The following is a 19,258-nucleotide window of genomic DNA, read 5'->3' on the forward strand; positions in this document are numbered from 1 at the left end:
GCTAAAAGCAAACGTTCCTGTTGTCACACAAAGCAGGTGCAAGAAGGACACACCCTAAATTCTGCAGTGCATCTGTGCAAGTGTGCCCCAAGTACCTGTATATACACACTGATCAGACAACATGCTGTGGCATCTCAATGTAAGAGGTTCTACAGAGCTCATAATGCTTGGACATATGCACTGCTTGCCTACGTGCTCTGCCAGAAACAAAGTATCAGATCTAATTCCCCTCTCGCTGTTTTTTTTTTTTTTTCAGCAAGTTTTATTGCCTCATCAAAACTAGAGCATATGCCGATGGAAAAAGCACTTGTGCTCACCAGAGAAAAGCTGTATATTTAATATAGATTAAATGAAATTTAATAATTAAATTGACATTTTCTGTGCCAAAATCATGATGCAATTATGAGGCATGCTATAGTGGGAGACTCCGAAATAATTTTGATCACCTGAGGTTCTTTGATGTGAACACAAATCTAAGTACACAATCAAAATTCGGCTGACGCGGTAGCCACTGGGCTACCTTGGCAAGTAACATAAGAATTTAAAATGTGCACTTAAAACACACTATTTAGCAGCAGCATTCTGCCTTGTTTCAAGACTGAGAAATAGGCACTTAGTTCCAGGAAAGCAGCCAACAGCAGCCTGGACAAAGGACCATTAACAATGCAACAAAGATCAACAAAGTATCAAACCCTTCAGGAAGAGGTGCTGCCCCTTCCTCCTGGCCAGGAGCGTTAACATGGTAGACGCAGAAGCTTTGCATCATGTCTCGAACGTCAGTGTAGTTGAAGAAGGCTTGGAAGTTTGAGACATCTGTTAAGGAATAAAATAGCATATCAGTCATCAACCACAGCAAACAACACTTGCACATGTGTCTGATACTTCAAAAGAATAAGTGCAATGAAAGCCAACATCTGAAGAACTTTTGCATACTACTTAAAAACAGGAAAGCATAAAAGATGGAAGACACTGTGCCATAAACAGTCATAATTATATTTTAAAAAATTCAATTCTGTACACTTTGACTACGAAAGAGATTATGGTGCCTTACAACAAAATAAGTCCTCATGACTATTTTTCCGAGTGAAGGGGTCAGTGAATGGAATTGTCAGAACCTTTTCGCATGACCCTTATGCCTTCATTTCCTTCACAGCCAAATATTGGTGTCAAGTATCATTTTGCCATTTCTGGACATATTAGAGGATGTTCTGCATTTTATACCCACGTATTGTGATGTTGAGAAATCTAATGAAGTTGACTTTACTGGTTTACATGCCTTGGATGTTCTCCTTTATTCACAAAAATGCTTTGCATGCTAATAGAGATCATTTTTTTTTTAATTTCAGGCCTGAAAGCAAAATTTAAAATCTTACAAAATATCCAGCATTTTCTCATTCATAAATGCTCTTCATACACTCTTGAAAAAGATGAAGGAAGATTTCTTAACCAAAGCACTTAGTTTAGCCACAATCATTAGTTACACAGAAGCAGTGGCAGCTACCCTCAGCACATGGCATCTGCTGCCTGTCCATTTCTTTTGGGACAGCTTGGTACCAGAGGTGGGCAAATGCCCTCAATTTTTGTTTCCCTCCCTCACCCTCACGACGCAAGTACCGTCCTCATCTCACCATCACGTTGAAAATTGTGACCGCCCTCCCTCACCCTTGTCCTCACCCATAAAATAATTATCCGCCCTCCCTCACCCTCACACTGAAAAGGCTACCCCTTCACTTCCGTTTTCTACAATTTCAAATAAACCATTTGCTCGACCCGCGAGCTTTGTTTACAACACTGATTGTCTAGTGCCATTCCAATTGTCAAAGCATGCCACACTGCTTTGCTTTTAGGCGCTTGACCATAGATCAGCAAAATTAATGGAACTCACTCAGACTAGCTCACAAATTATATTTTTTGCTTAGAGCTCACTCGAACTCAGATTCACCGACATTCTACTCAGCCGGGGAATCATACTCACCAGAACTGTACTCAGTCAGGCTCACTCGGATTCAAACTCACTAAATCCATACTCTGCTGGGCTCACTCAGACAAAACTCACCAAAACTCTACTCAGCCGGGTTTGCTCGGACTCATGAAAATACTACTCAGCCGGGCTCCGGACTCAGACTGCCCAGAACTATAATCAGCCAGGCTCATCAGACTCAAACTCGAATTAAAACTCGGCAAAATTCTACTCAGCTAGGTTCACTCAGATTCACTCAATCAGACCCAGAATTGCCTTCTTGGCCCACAGGATCTCATGAACTCAGACTTTCTCTGGAACTGAAGATTTCAATGACAAAAATACCTTCATAACAGGCTAATATATAGGGAATACAGAGGGATTACAAACACTAATAATTTAAAAAAGAGTATGCACGAGAGTCGTTAATATAATATTTCTTGTTAATCACGATGTCTTGTAAGAACCAAATAAGTATGATGGTCGACCTTGGCAGTGCTGGATTTATTTTGCCTACAGATGAATGTGCAAAAGGGATCTTTAAGGAATATGCAAATTTTTACCGGTTTGTGCACTGCGTGCGGTGTGCACACGCTTTTGTTACAGTGGAACATGTGCATTTTTGGCAGTTGGGTTTGATCACATTCCTTTCCTTTTAGCACCCTACTAAATGAAGGTGGTGATCAGTGAATAAAATAATAATAATCTCGGAGTGACGCCAAAAAGTCGCCGTTCACTCCACCCGCTCTCCTCACCGCTGTCAATAGGTTTAGCCATGGCTAACATCAACAGCCATTAGTCAGTTAAATGCGGGCTTCGACGTACATCTGCGCTAGAGAGACTTTAAATCCATCCCTCATACCGATCTGAGTAACTTTTCTGTACTTCAACAATATGAATCCCCTTTTCCTCATTTAACCTCACATCGTCACCGCATCCTCCCTCGACCTAGCCTCACAAGTCTGCCCTCCCTCACCTCACCAATCTTCCTGAAGACGATTCTCACCTCCCCCTCATCTCACCACAGGAGGGTGAGGGCAGATGAGGGTGAGGAAGGGCCTCATGAGGGTGCCCATGTCTGCTTGGTACTGAGAATATGCCCTTGAAGCAATGTACTTTAATCCACAGTTGGGTGCAATCAATATCACTGCAAAGCACCTTTCATTGGTCAGAACTCTGAAATTTTTTAGACAATTGATCAGGACTGACCTCAAGTTCACATTCATTATCTAAAAAACTCCTAAAATCTACATGTTTCTTCTATCTTCTCTCGTAATGCGGACAAGGTAAACAGTCAACGAAGGATGCCATTTTATTAATGATCAAAGGGGTCATTGGCAAAAAATAAATAAGGATACAAGAGACAAAAAAAAAAGAAACCCTGTAAGTTATCACGCAGTCTACAAGCTTCCTCACAGGTTCGCATGTTTAGTGTGTACTTCGACATGCTGAGGACTACTGACATCTATTAAGGAAGTTCTGGACAGCATAATGAACGAAAATACTTAATAGCCTGGACACATCTGAATACATCTATAAAATTTGTTGACAAGCTGGGCATATTATACTTCTATAGAAAAAGCTAAATTTGCTCAGCAATGCAAAAAAAATGCCCTTTATTGTATAAATAGGCTTGTCTGAACATGTAGCCATAAAAATTAGGAGTGTGCGAATATTCGAAACTTTTAAATAACTGCTCGATACGTCCTATACGGTTCAGTTTTTGAATAGAATAGTCACTATTTGTAAATGGAAATATCTTTCGAATACTTTTAGAATATTTCAGCACGTCAACTGCTGCCTAAGTGAACATAAAATTGGAGCAAAAGTACGTAAACTTTCACCCCCACGGGCATAGTAGTATAGACATAAAACATGAGAATTTGTGTAGTGGAGCAGACTATGCCACTTGGGTAGCCATACTTTACAGGCTGTACAGCGATCATTCTCACTCTCTGAAGAGCCCTGTGTATAAGAATAAACTACTTGTTTCTAATGTTCAATTTGTGTTTTTAATAAACAAAGCTTCGTAGCATAATATGTAAAGAAAAAATACTGTGATGTGAATATTCTTTTATTTAATTGTGATAACAGCTGTTCATTATTCGAAAACCATTTGAAAAGTATTTGATATTCGATTCGATTCTGGCACTACTCAATTCATATTCAATTCGGTCTCAAAAATCACTATTCGCACACCCCTAATAAAAATCTTGTGCCACTCTGGCCCAATTACTCAATTTGGGCATGACATTGTGAAGACATTAACTGTTGCGACTCAATGGGCTAAAGCAGATATTCTGAAGCCAATTTCTCTTCCGATATAAGCATGATAAATTAGATAGTTATATCAACTTTGGTCAAGATGGACAATACTAAACTGCGTGGCACATTCCCTTTAGTCAATCTGACAAGGTCTCCGAAGCCTTCCACATGAAAGACCGATACAAAGCATATTAAAGATGCTCACGGTTCAACCCAATGTCATGGTAGGTGAAAATAGCTGGCTTGTTGCGGTCACCCTGAACTGCAACAACCATGGTCCCGAAGTCTGTTTCGATGCGGTCCTCCTGAAAAAAATAGAAACGAGGGAAAGATCAGGTACTGAAGGCACTGCTGGCAAGTGTGTGCAAAAATTTACAGTAAAAGTGAAAACTGTGCTTACCTGAGTGTAGGAATCACTCCTCGAGAGGGACCTCATCAGAGGATATTGCAACTCAACATTCTTAAGCTCGATGTCGTCCATCGTGTCCGTAGGCATTCCCCTGCAGATACAAAACATTCAGTTCAGAAATACATTGCAAAAAAACACACTAAGAATGGTTTGCCTGGTAAAAGTCTAGCCATTGTTAATCACTGGAAGGTTATCTCTGTTGATATGACCAATCTTATATGTACATGAAGACACAGATGTCACCAGAAATCAACATGAATCAAGAACATGACCCTGTACAATAGGCGGGGAAGAAAAACTACAGAACAAAGAATTTCTTGGCACGATTCTCTTAATGCTAACATATCAGTCTACTTATTAAAACAGTTGACTTCTTTTAGGCTTGCACAGCCCTGAACATAAGCCCTTGTGGTGCAAACCCACATAACTACTGAAAAAATGTGAATTTTCTCCCTTTAAATTTGCAATACTAATAATAATCAAAAGAAAGCCGATTGAAAGCAAGCGCCCGACTTTTGCACTTGCTCCATAATCCGATTTTAAAGCATGTCGAAAGTGCTTCGAAATTGATTACTTTTCCATTCCATACTTATAGAAGATTAAACTACAACCACATGCTAGCTGTACTCTCACGATACACGTTTTTTTACAAGTACCAGTACTATCAGATTGAAATGTGCGCTGCAAACCAAAAAATTCTCATAAATTCTTTTCTACAATAGGCATTTGCACAGTGCAGATATAAAAGAAAAATTAGAGCACTCAAGCAGTCCTTATTAAAATGCCATGCTTCATGATTAACTATAGCCGTTAGTTTAATCACCACTGAAGCATTGCTACCTACAGGAAAAAAAGAAAGCTGTTTTAGAAACCATTGAGCGCCATTTGAACAAAAACAGCAACTTTCCAGTCATAACTGAAATACTGTTACAATGGACACATGTTTCTAATTATGTATGCCATATATATATCTTCGCTTTGGCTATACATTTAACCATAGGAGAAAAAGACCTAAAAGACAGCAAGACAATTGAGTGATGCATGAACTTTTCTATAAGGTTACAAGCAAAAAAAAAAAAAAAAGTGTAATGCCTTAAAAGAACAAGCAAAAAAAAAAAAGTAATGCCTTAAAAGAAGACTACCCTCCCGAGACTCCTAGCACACATTATATTGCACACTGGCGTCAATCCTTTTCCATGTTAATTCAGACACGATTACCTAAAATATTCACACCAAAGATGAAGTCAGATGCCTGCGCTAGTGTGTGGAAGTAGTTTAGTCATATTCTTGCAGCTAGCTTTTGAGAAAATGGCCACTAATTTGACATATGTCATTGTGTTTTCACGGACAATGACTAGCAACCATGAAGTATATTCCAAATACCGGGAAATGATACGCAAAATCAAGGACACTGCACAAACATAGCAACCCACCACAAAATGTGGCATCTTCATCTCTGTGTTTATGCAAACCAAAGTAGGTTTTATTATATCAAACGTAAGGAGATGGTCCCTTTATGTACACCCGGCGACGAAAAAAATATTACCGACCATGAAATCTGAGAAAAAGCTGAATATCTCCACAGCCTCGCAACACAGCCTGGTATTTGCATTTCGGGCCTCGACTAGAATATGCTAGCAACATTGTCGTATACAGTTTTACTGGCTACTGCAACAGGCTGCTCGGGAATTGAACGTTTTCCGAGATCCGTGGTCCATAAACTTATGTTGCCGGTTGTACATGGAGGTCCTGCTTCTGGCATCTGACAGCATCATATAAGCAGAAATTAGTTTTTTACATTCATAACATACCAGCGAGTAACAAGAACAGACTTGCTAAGTGATTATGCCCTTGAGCTAGCTGCACTCAGGTGGATATGGCAATAACTTTGCAAATACTGCTTGCCCTAAAGGCTCCTTAGACTTAGTTGAAATTATTACGTTTTTTTCTTTCACAAGCCAAGCAGTCAAATTTTTCTACTATTCACAAAAAAAGTAGGACTCTTCAGGCCAATTCTCGCATTGTGTGTCAATTCACATTGTGCGTTCTGTACAGAGCAGCACAATGACAGGGGCCACCCATTTATATGCAGGTTTATTCGAGCTAGTGTTCATTATTACTTTGAGTAGCTCCATCACTCAATTTCTTATTTATTATGCACCGCCCACTTTTCTGCACATTCCCCAATGTGGGTAGTATGAAAATCAACAACATGCGGCAATCATTCCAAAGAGGCAGTTGGCGTTGGCACGATAGAAGTATATGTGCAATTGTGGTTAGGAAAGTAGGCATAAAAAGATTTGCTTTATTAAAGGAATTGTGCTCTTGATGACATATATTTGTTGCCATGAGGATATTTATGTATAATTTGTTTTATCACTCACTAATTCTGTAGAAAATAAGGCCAGCAGCCTGGACAGCTATTAAGAGTAGTAAAGATAGCAGTGCAACTATTTGGCAAGACAGCAGCAGCACCCACCCAGCCAGCTAGCAGCCATGGTCAGGAAAGTCCAGGAGGGTTTGCAAAGATTCGCTTTAAAAGCTCTATCAGTTCTGCGCAATCCATAGCACACACACAGCAATACCTGCAGGCACCTTATGTACCTTCCAGGGCCTTAATGGCCCAATTGTGGATCTCATCAGTTTGACTTAATCGCATTCCCATGCTTTCCACATGATGCGAGTTTGGCCATTGGGAGCTGCCAGAATCACATTTAATGTCGAGGACAGATACAGGTAGTGTTTTTGGAATTAATGTGTCATGTATGAAGTACGAAGAAGTGAATGGTGTGCTTCATACAATGTGGTAATGGTAAAGAAGTTTCAGCTAAAGGAACTGTGGTCAATGTCCAACTGGAAATTAATTACCGTTCTACATAGGCAATTTTATTGCACTTCACATTGTTTTGCAACAGCTGTTTCACCTGACTAAGTATTTTACAAGGTCTGACTCATTCACCCTCATTCTACTGACCATGCTGCACATGTCAGTCCTAGTCAGATCACCAAAGCTAAGCAGCACTGTGGTTGACCAGTACTTGCGAGGGAGAACACCGGGAAATGCCAAGTGCTCATAGCGTTCCTTTAGCTGTGGAGTTGTTCCCCTGTGTGCCTTGAGTAAAATTGTTATAGTGTTGTCCACAGCAGAAGATATCCCCCTACCCCCCCCCCCCCCCTCAAGCATTATTCCTTTTTCAGTACCCTTTAAAGAGCAGTTGATAAAATTACTCTCAATCAACATTGTATAAATTCCACAATTAAAAATTTAATGCTCAGAATTAAACGAATCAGAAGACACATTAGCCCCGATCGCCATGTTTGTTGTCAACATTAAATATACTACCACATAAAAGTACACATAACCATTGTTAACCCCTGTTTACAAAGCTCGAATTTGTGTTCTGCATTGCCACTCCAGCTACATATCACGAGTAACTGCGTCATTATTATTCTGTTGTGTCACTACACATAGAAGATTTTATACAGGAACCTCTCGTCCCATTATGAAGTCCAAGAAAGACAGCAGACACACACGATGCACAAAATGCTGACAAATTAAAGTGCCTAAAGTATTAAAAAAAAAAAAGCTTTAAGTACTTCAGAAGGTCAGCCTTTAGAGCACTTCATGAGCAGTGTTCTGAACACCTAGCCTGAACTAATCATTCAAGAAACAACTGTGTAAACCTTATCAGACATAAATATCCAGAGAAAACAAACATGGCCAGAGAAAAATAGCATTTCTGTACATTTTTCCTCCATCTAATCAAGCTCTTTGTTAGCTTAAGCATGGATATATGTTGCAGACCAGACTTCTCAGAACAGGAATTAATCCAAGTATGAAATGAAGCAAGAACAACAATCTCATGACTGGGCCCAAAGCAAGCAGACCGGTATGAAATGAACCAAATATGGATGAACTGAGTGGCCAAATGAAGAAAGAGCAGCAAAATATTGTGCACACCACCTAAACCATAACGCTGCAGCATGCAAGGGAAAAAAAGGGGGGATAGGGAAAGGGCTGCCTACTACCGCAACACTCCCACAGTACTTCTGAGCTGCCATACTCTCCCAGACGCTTGAGGTAGGGCAGCTCCAGTACTGCAATACCACATGACTAAGGCGACAGCAGTTTGTTTCTAACTGCTCCACAACACTGCACTTCCCACTGATAGAGCTGTACTGATACAAGATCAAGACAGATGTTCTGAATATATAATCAAGCCTCCTTGAATGTAGACAAGCAAGACAGAAGATACTAACCTACTGTGTACTGTTCAAACGAGATATTTTTTGCAAGCAAATCTACCATACAGGTGCAAACAGCTCATGGAAGCTGTTTGCCTTCAAAGTGATATCAGAACTAAGGCACTTGCATAACATTCTTCTTGCAGCAAAATACTTTGTTTAACACTTTTTAATGATGTGGCTGCATTGTGTTTATCGGTGTTTTATTGTTCTTCATACAAAATTTTATCAAAGCCAGCCATTCTGTCTCCTGCACAGCTGCATGTTTGCAGTTAATCTGTGTTGTATTTGTCCACCTTGTTAAGGTTTGTAAAATGCCGCTTACTTATTTCCTACCACATGTGCACCTTGAATAGGTGCACATAGAAGACGAAATGCCATTACAATTAGCACTATTATTTTGAACAGATTTAAAAAAGAAAAGAACATTGCCTGTAGCAGGTAATGTAGCTTCATGTGTTCAGGTGAATTACATGAAGTCAGACCTTGCTAGTATGACAAAACACAATGTTCAGTTACCCAATTACAGTTTTATGATTAGCCTTTTTTTTTTTTTTTACTACTTACTTTAGGACACATGCTGAGAAATGAAGGCTCGCAGTGAGTCATATTTTCTCAACAGGAATCTCAAGACTAGCAACTGTTCAACGATATCCATCTACAAAAAACATTGTTTCAGTAGTTTCCGACATGTCTCCCTTGTGCACAGCAGGACAAAACTAGCTGGAATGCAAACACTTTTAGCAGATCTTTTGAAAAAGTATATAGCGGAAGTGCTACTTGTTTCAGGTTTTCTGCTAAGTGAGTATGACTTCATTACTACCAGACTTTATTTCTGGAAGTGCAATGTGTGCCTTAACCTGAGTAATAAAGAATTAGTGAAATATTTTCTTAATTAGCTCACTAAACATTGCAATCTGTTGAGCCAAGCAATGTCAAGTAACCTACCAGAAGGGGCTGAATCGTAATGTATGCCATTGGCGATTATTCCCTTAAATAATACAGAAAAGCTACTGCTAGTTCACATCAAGCGTCAGATCCTTAAAGCGGCGAAATATTGTTATAGAAGTTACACTACAAATGTGGAGTTGTTTTACTAAACGAGTACACTTAACAAAGGTCGACCAGGCCATTTTTTTCAAATTGCACTTTGCAATGTAAAATAAAAATAAGCATGCATCAGATTCGGGAAAGAGACCGCAGCATATTTGTATTGCACAGCAATAACATTATTATGCATGCAAAAACAGGCTCCCAAGGCTGTTACCTCATCCACTAGATTTGCACTGATTGCAAGAACGGTAGTTCTACAAAGCACGTAGGTAGAGACAAGGCCACAGCCAGGGTTTAGAGCTTGAACTTGCTAAACAACTCTACAGACGCACAGGTTTTCCCAAGGCCAGCAGCTTAGTGGGAAAGGGACGAAAGTACACATGCACGAAAAACACAGCTGACCCACATATTTACAGGCGATCCGCACTTGTGGATATAAAATTGGCCGGTAAGAAAATGTTGTGTAAAGATGAGCGTAGCGCTTACAGTACTTCATTTCCGCAAGAAGCATGCCCTTGTCAGTTAAGGCATGATCCGTGCAAAAACATAGTACATCTAACATATGTAATACAACAAACTTGATATATTCCTCTCGATTAACAAGTAGCTGCGTACCGTGCTCCATCATTTGGATTGCGTCACACACGTATCCCCGAGTGGAGCCCTATCATGTCCTACCCTATCGCTGACCTCAATATTCGGTAAATTCAAGGTGCTGGCGGTAGCGAGCACGTACGCCGCTTGAAATGGTCAAAAGGTCATGCCTGATAGATTATCGTCCCTCAGGCAGTAAAAATGCGGTCTTGAAGACTCAAACCCCTACAACAACAGAAGGATAAACCGCACACGCTTTCAGTTTTCTGCATGTGGGCCATGCTAGCGCTAGCGATCAATAAGGCACCGCATTTCATAGCCATACAGCTGCTTCAAGCGCGTGCTTTTCGTCTGGAATGTTTACATCAAAGGGACAGATTCTATGGCGTAGCGAAAAAGCGTTATTCAATCACGATTAAGGAACAAAGAGGGTTCCCGAGAACTCCGAGCTACTATGTGCGCCAGCAAAAGAAAGGCGTAGCCGCACACCATTCTGGACACGAGCCTACCAGAATACGGTGCGGCCGTTTTTGAGAGGTCACCCACCTCTCATCGTGCGCTTCCACAAACTCGCTCTTGTCGCTATCCTTTTGAACGGGAATCATTTTCGCATACGGAACATCCTTTTTCGCCAGTTTCGACAAGGCAGCATCCATCGCTGTCTCCAATCGTCCAAGTCGAAGCACGAGGGTGAACACAAGCCGAGCAGGCTCGATCAAGCAAAGCACGTGCAGTGCAACTTCGTTGTCTTCTTTGGATGCGATCGCACCTCGAGCGAGAAACAGCACGCCGTAGTTCGGCTCTCCGGACTGAACGGAGACAATGCCGACCGCCAACAGACTTCACCGCGCCGCACGCTGAGAAAAGGACGGCCTCCGTTTCACTCGACGCCAGTGGCTAGTCACACTTCCTGAAAATCCGGTTTTCAAAGAGTCACCTCCCACCGCGATGACAGCTCACCTAGGCCTGGAACTACGTGGCCAGCCAGCCAGCGCCTGCGTCTATAGCGCGTTAACGTAGAGTGTAACGGCGCTGGGCCCCAGTCGACTCCGCAATCGTGGGCAAGGTGCTCGGCGCACCGCGCAGGCCGACTCGGCGACGCGTCAGAGACGGAACGACTTACCTGGAGGGCACGGCAGATGGGAAATCACAACGTGCAGATTACTCGCGACGCAGGCAGCTCGCTAGCTCCTCGTTCACCTTGTGTTGTGCTGCTCGGTGCGCCTTTGTGCGTTCTTTAAAGGGCGGGGTTCCTCCTCGCACGCCATTGGCTAGGCTTGATCACGTGGCACAACAAACGAAGACACCACGTGCGCGTTTCTCCCGCACACGTACATCGGCGCCCGCCTAAAAATAAAAGCTAACCGCCGCTGCCTCCTCCTCGACCGTCTCTTCGTGCTCCTCATGCATGACCGCCTCTCTCTCCGTGTACGAGTCCAAGTAGACTCATCGATTTATGTCGCGAAGGGTACGTGACACGGAAAGCGGGCCTCCGCACAGACTCGGGGCCGGAGAGCCGCTTAATGCGCAACGCCCATTATGGCGTTCTACCTTTCCCCTGGTCGATTTTGTTTGAAATTAGTCACAGGGCTCAGTGATGCAATAGAAAGCGCGAGCTAGCTAGCATGAGATCACTTAACTGCGCAGTGAAAGTCACAAAGAGCGAGTTGTTGCGCGCCTATAGCCAAGCGCGGCCCTGACCGTGCGTATTGATTAGTCTGGTGTTCTCTTCAACCCTACGAAAAAAACTCCGAGAGCCCGGAAAATTTGAAATGGTAGCGCACAAATTTGGTGTAAAAAGGGCAAGCCGAACAGACGCTTCCTGTTTGGCGCCGTCTTTTGCCATATGCCAAGGCGCAGAAACAAAACAGAATAACGTACGACAGTGGTTTCTATTTTTAACTCCAAAACACCCACGTACCAATTACTTTGCTTTACCTACGACAAAGCTGCAGAAACCAGTAGAGCAGAGAATAGGCTGATGATATCATAGACTACAATCGCAGTGCATGCACAGGACAATCGTAAAAAGAAAAAGAAAAAAAAAAAAAACACCAAGAGGACGGACTGTGAACGAGTGCTGTAAGGATGGGTCACATCGAATTCATTGCTGATATCATATACTATTAGGCGCAGCTGTGCTTTCGTAAGCAACACCTTTAGGGGTGCCGTAGTTCAGCTTGGTCGCATGGAAGTCTTCCGCGGAATAGCCTTATCACCGCAAGAGATAAGCACTTTTTTTTTTTTTTTTTCGATCCAGGCTCGCGGAGCAGTTCATCAGTGTACTTGTGTCGACAATGAGAAAATTCCAGTATAGCGTACCGCGTGCTCATCTGTGCCAATACTTTGCCAGTCGTCAACGTAAAGGAAATGTAACTTAGGACACCGCGGCAGCCGAGAGTGAAACATGCTTTTTTTTTTTTTTTTTTTTTTTTTTTTTTTTTTTTTTTTTTTTTTTTAGAATGGCACGCAAGCGCACTGTACGCAAGCATATGTGTGCACAGTACAATTGCATACCGACTGCTTCAGGTACGACTCTCTCCAGGGGTTAGAACAAGGAATTTGAGACAATGATCATTACTGCCGGACAAGGTTCTCGAGAGCAGCGGAAATAAACATTTGTGCTGTTATTGACAATAATATAATTAACTGATTTTCACTAATTACATCGTAATTACTTACTTTAGTGCACACATCTCAGTTGCAACACTGAATCTCGTCCCATTAGGTAGCTCCTGAGGAACCCTGAGACTTGCACCAGTTTCGAGATGACTGTCCCAAACTTGCGACGTAGAACACTCACGTTCAACACTTGCCATGTTGACAAAGCAGCTACATGGAATAGTAATGTATTTCGTCGCTTATTTTGGGGACGGATATATTTAAACAGTGCTATGTCATAATTCATACTAAGTAAACACGTCTCGAGCACTGACGGTCTTCAATTCCGCCATTCCAATGTGTGCGCAAAAGTTAATAGCGCTAAAGCTAATTAGTTATATTGTTATTTATCAGAGTTTATCGACGATTATAGCGCAATTTCTGGTGTTAGCAGCTGCTATATGAATTTAGGCCAAAAAAAAAAAAATACTTGAAACCCCGCACACTTCATTTGGTCGGCAGTGTGGCGGCCACTCAGGACGGCGATGCCTGTAGACATCGCCGATGGGCGTGGTCGATCTCTGCCACACAGCTGTCCCCACCGCTCCTATCTCCGACCTTCTAACTTATTGTTGCTGCGTTAACTAACAGTAAGGTTTCACTAATTCGCGGTGTCGCTTCCCCCCCCCTCTTATAATATATACACAGCGCAAACGGCTCGAGGGTGGGCAAGTGACTCCAACCCGCTTTTGCCGCCACCCTCCCCCGCCATTAGAAGATTACTATACTGCAAGCACTCAAAAGCATTATTCAAGCCTTGCTTTCCTGGTGTTCTGGGAGAACTAAACCTGCCACCGAGTTTAAGTTTACGGAGAATGGGGGCATGTTGGATGTGCGGGCAAAGTTTAAAACGTACGGGTTAATTGCGAGCTTTGGAAAAAAAAAATTACTAATTGAAGCGCTCGACAGCAACAGCTTCGCTGGGTCGCTAAAGTCACGTTTGTGCACACGTCACGTTTGTAAAGACACGTTTGTGAACATGCTATATATGTTGCGTTCGAGTTCGTTGACGTAATTTCATACAGCCTGGCGTAAATGTGTAAAGCTCTAAACACACCCGTACCTCCCCTTCCCCCACCACCCCCCCCCCCCCAAAAAAAAAAAAAAAAAGAACAAAGAACGTCTTGCGCGGGGCATATTTAACCACATCTTGGAGGGTCAGGTCATTGGTGCGTTCACGCACGGGCAAACGCCAGTACTGAAAGATAATTATGCCAATTATAATTGTTTAGGTAGTTATGATATTGAAAGAATATTTCCTGAAATTCCCAGAAGTTCCCCTGGAAAATATTACGGAGGACTGAAGCGCTTGAAAGGGTTAAAAGGGCGAATGTTTCAGGGCCTTTTTAAGTCGTTGTAGGCGGTTTTTTTTTTTTTTTTTTATGCATTGTTCTTACTTTTCAGAACAATGTAACACACGGGGCCTGAGAGTATAGCAGTGTAGAGAGGCAGTGTAGCAGTGTAGAGAACCGATCAGGTCACCTGTCACAAGGCCGCGCTAGGAACGTGGCCTCTTAGATCGATGTGTGGGTTTGCGATTGGCGGTCTATCTTCTTCGCCTATTGTCTGCCTAGCATTCGCGCGCTTTATGGTGTTCTCGCCTCTTTACTTTCGCTCTCCGAAGCCGTCTTCCAGCCGAAAACAGCAAAACTGAAGCCGCGGCAGTTAGCGCTTCTCGCGTTCAACGCCTTCGCTTTTTCCTCGGTGAGACAGAAGACGGCGGTTAACTTCAAGAGAATTCGCTAAAAAGCAGGATACGGGAGGGGGGAGGGGGGGGGGGGGAATGACTGACTAACTGAGTTCACGGTCTCGTTGTAACACAGCGGTCATGAGGTACTCCACGGTGCGAGGCTCCTGATAATTACACCATCGTTGGAATGCGGACGCCGTGAGTGAAGGGAAGGGGCGAGAGGGAACGTTAAAGTAAAGTCTAGTGTTTTACGTGCCCAAACAACGGTTTGGTTACGAGGCGCGCCATGGTGGGGGACTTGGGATTAATTTTGACCGCCTGGGGTTCTTTAACGTGCACCCAATGTACGGTACACGGGCGTCGAAATGCGGTCTCCGCGGCCGGGATTCGATACCGCGACCTCGTGCTGAGCAGCATAACGCCAAAGCCAACCACGGCGGCTAGAGGGAACGTGTAAACCCACGGGCGTTTCGGTTTTTGGCGCCTATTTTCATTCTCTTTCTGCGCGGAGTGCTGTCGTAGCAGAATATAGGAGTTCGAGATGTGTCAAATTGACGGCTCAAGCAACTTGTTGACAGAGATATGCTTGCACCCGCGCCAAAGCTGCCGGCGCCGAGCTTCAATCCAGGTTGCAGTGCAAGTCGTGCAACGGAAGCAACCTGGCATACGCAGGAATATTTGTCGAGGGAGATCTCGCACTTATCCGGGCAAAGGGGGCGGGGCAGGCGGGCGTTGTCGCACGTCGTTTTATGCCAGTTATCCCTTGTACACAGAAATTTCGGGGGGGGGGGGGGGGGGGCGCACGCGCGCGGTCCCCTCCTTCCTGGATGCAACGGATAGAACGTCGGGACAGTGGGACGGCGCCCACAAAAGGCGGAGGGTGTCCCACCTAAATCGAGAAGTCCGATAATTCCCCTTCGTTTTCCCTCGAGCTATGCATCGCGGTCAGAGTACATGAAAAGAGCAGCTCAAAATGTGGATAGAAGCGAAGAAAGTGGGAAAAGTCAGAAGAAAATAAAGAGGAATCAAGTGTCCAAGACGGCTTGCGATCGGTCACGCTTTTTTTGTGACCACCGGGTGACTGGCGTGAGGCAATATCGGTTGGCTCTTTGTCTCCTCAATACTAGAGGCGCGCGTCAACTATTTATGTGATAGCGAAAAAAGCGCGAAAGGGCAGGGACGGAAAAGGGACAATACCATTTTTTCGTTATAGTACCTTCCCAACTTGGCCAGATGACCATCCTTCTGCGTTCATGAGATACATTGCACATTGATTACTTGATTGATTGATTGATTGATTCTAGAATACTTAGTTGGACCGAATAACATGATAGGGAGAGCGGTCATCACGTTTAGCGGTGCTGTGAGGGCACCGCAACATATATTTCCATCTAAATGACTTCCAGAGTGTTTCAATGCAATATATAGAAAGAGCGTTCTCTTATGTGATTATATACCAGTGTCGATTTCCAAACTTCCAAAAAGAAAATTTTCATTCCTCAGAAAATTTCCGCCACCGTGTTAAGCGAAAAACTAAAACTAACTGTTCATAAGTTTACTGCCGGGCCTTCTTATTATGAACTTCTTATCGAAGAAACGCGGTGGCGAGACTTCATATGCTTTCAACTCATTTTCCCTCAGAAGTGTTGATCACATTTACGCCGTGATCTTGGAAAGACAGCGAACCCTCGGCTACATCATATAGGCTGACACGCCAAGCATACCCGTTAGGTGCGTTGCTGTATTTGATACTATGCTGAAGAGTTTCGGATACAGCCCGATGTTTTCAAATGGGTGCCAGAACGTCTGCGTTATATATCGCTGAAGAGCTGCGTTGTGCCAAACATCTGATTTTGGAGTCTGACCGAGAATTTGCACAGCCATGCTTGCCATTAAACTGTCGGAAAAAGATGATTACGGCTATGGTCAGAAAGGCGAATGAGAATGACCGCGAAGGTGACGCTGCAGCTAAGGAAGACGACGACAAAAAAAAAAAAAAAAAGAGAGAGAGAGAAAAGAAAGAAAGAAAAGCCACACCTCATAGACCATGGCTATATAATATAGCCATGGCCAAAAGTGACATATATAATATATGTCACTTTGGGCGATGTCTAATAATAATAATAATAATAAGAAGAAGAAGAAGAAGAAGAAGAATAATAAGAATAATAATAAGAGTGTAACGGTGGCTTACAGAATCCTTTTTTTTTTTCTTCTCCTCTTTCTATCCCACGAATAAGGGTGGCGGGACTTAGATTGATGGTGTGTTTACGTTCAAGAAAATGTTATTTGAAATAACGGCAATCGGCTCTGCATTCGAACCTACCCGCCGCGGTGGCTTAGAGGCTATGGTGTTGCGGTGCTAAACGTGAGGTCGCGGGCTCAAATCCCGGCCGCGGCGGCTGCTTTTCGATGGAGGCGAATTGCAAGAACTCCCGTGCCCCGCGCATTGGGGGCACGTTCAAGATATCCCCTGGTGGTAAACATTAATCGTGGTTTTGGCAAGTAAAACACCAGAATCTATTCATTCATCCTGCATTCCAGCCATCCGAAACCGCTTGTGTTTTCCTGTGTACGTCATTTTTTAGCACCACTTCGCCTCAACGATCTTCTGAAACAGTTTCGTGCGTTTCATTTTGTCAAGCTATTCCAGTACTGCAAGTGACGCATTAATCAAATCGGCTCCTAATTTGCCTATCTTTCACTTCGTGGTAATCTGCTCGCCTCTGTCTTTTACATAAAATATACCATTTCAAGCACGCTCTACGCGCCACTCTCTTTACACCGCCCTCATACATTTCTACGACCTCCACGGTACAGTGTTGGCGTACCTGATTGGTGTACTAATAGGAATTTTAATTCTTTCGTCCAAACTATACATGAAGGGACTGTCATGGAACCACGTTCCCGCGGAGACATTGCATCCATCATCGGTGCCAGCTATTTCAGGACCACTATTTCCACTCGCTTCTTGTAAAAACATTATGCTTTTCTTTAACTATATATCCCCAGACCTCTCTGTAATTTTATTACCTTGAGAGTGAAGTAGATGAAATGTCAATCACTACGGTATTTAATCACTTACTTGTCATGGCACTGCACCCAGAACCACTTGTGTGAATCTGAGAGCCGGCGCGACAACGACCCATTTGGATGTAAAAAGTAAAGTAATAGAAAAGGCGAGCGACTTATTGATTCAAGCTCGCATCGCAACAGTGGAATTGGGGTATATGCAGAGTTCCACTGCAATTCGCCACGCTGAAGCCCTCGCCAGTTGTCGCCGCTGCCCCGCCAGAGTATATATATAGACGGGTGCGCTGATATGGCGGGCTCTGTGGCGACCGAAATATGCGGCCGACACTTCCTGTATAACGTTTATCTTCTACTATGCTTGCGCACACGAACGACAAGTAAAATTTGTACGCGCAATGCCGTAATCTTGAAAGACCACTGAGACCATGCGGAGACGGGCGATGAGGCTCATTCTGACCGATGGTTCGGGATATGTGCGCAGCCACCGAAGCGACAGGGTGCGCACGGTATACGTCAGGGGTGCTTTGTACGAGTCAGCAGCGCGCTGACTCGGCGCACGATGACGCTATGGTGTTCGGGACGGAATGAATGAGGTCCAATGCGATACGCCGTTCATCTCTTCACCATTACGCCTCGGAGGCTTATCGTCGGCTCTTTCGGGGCAGTGCTCTGTGCCGGCCACTCGTGAGCGTGCTTATCGGGCTCCCACCGGGCTTGCGGCATGCGTTGCGGCACTGCAGCAACTTCAATCAAAGTCGATACCTGCCCAGCATGCGTGGAAGAAGGGAGGCGCGATTCTCCTCGTGGCGCCGAGAAGCATCGGTCGTCCCTGCAGCTGCCGACGTATACTATACACGGACCTGCATGAAGCATGCACTCAACGCGCACAATGTATATCCTTGCTTATCGGCGCTTTAGCCAGCAGAAATGAACGCCGTTTCATCTTACCATGCAGGTCGATGACATAGCATACGACCTCTGGCTTCGTGTGGCACGCACCGAAAGTGAATGGTTTTATACCACATCGCTTGCTTGAATAAAGGTGGTTGAGCGCAGGGAAACACAGGGATAAACAAAGCGACATTGGACGCACAGGCACTTGTGCCTGTGCGTCCAATGTCTTTTGTCCTGGTGTTTCCCTGCGCTCAACCACCATTAAGTGAACATGCACCAACAATCAATCCCACATTGCCACCCATGTCGACTACATTTCTTGCTTGAACTGTGATGGCATGAGGGCACTCCGTGGGCATGAGGGCACTCCGAGTGCATGGGGAGTTTCGAGGAGAAGAGAGAGAGAGTAGATTTTAATGAAGAGAAGGGAGGAGAGGTCGGCCTGGAGAGCGTG

The 19,258-nt window shown here is 43.8% G+C and overlaps 1 protein-coding gene across 4 annotated transcripts in view; it reads right to left on the minus strand.

Annotated features, from left to right (window-relative positions):
• Positions 1-19,258, minus strand: part of LOC119466198 (protein NDRG3) — a 67,860-nt gene that overhangs the window by 16,849 nt on the left and 31,753 nt on the right. Inside the window, exons 1-4 of one of the 4 annotated variants that reach the window (XM_037726693.2) lie at positions 11,650-11,798; positions 4,626-4,725; positions 4,431-4,530; positions 693-813 (exon numbers count right to left, since the gene is read on the minus strand). In XM_037726693.2, the coding sequence (XP_037582621.1) occupies positions 693-813; positions 4,431-4,530; positions 4,626-4,721 (317 nt within the window). In that variant the 5' untranslated portion in view covers positions 4,722-4,725; positions 11,650-11,798. Of the gene's footprint in view, positions 1-692; positions 814-4,430; positions 4,531-4,625; positions 4,726-11,072; positions 11,446-11,649; positions 11,799-19,258 lie in introns of those variants that run through there. The other 3 variants (XM_037726690.2, XM_037726697.2, XM_049669789.1) reach the window with 3 other exon arrangements.

This window comes from Dermacentor silvarum, chromosome 1 (assembly GCF_013339745.2).
Source record: "Dermacentor silvarum isolate Dsil-2018 chromosome 1, BIME_Dsil_1.4, whole genome shotgun sequence".
Classification (NCBI taxonomy): Eukaryota; Metazoa; Arthropoda; class Arachnida; order Ixodida; family Ixodidae; genus Dermacentor; species Dermacentor silvarum.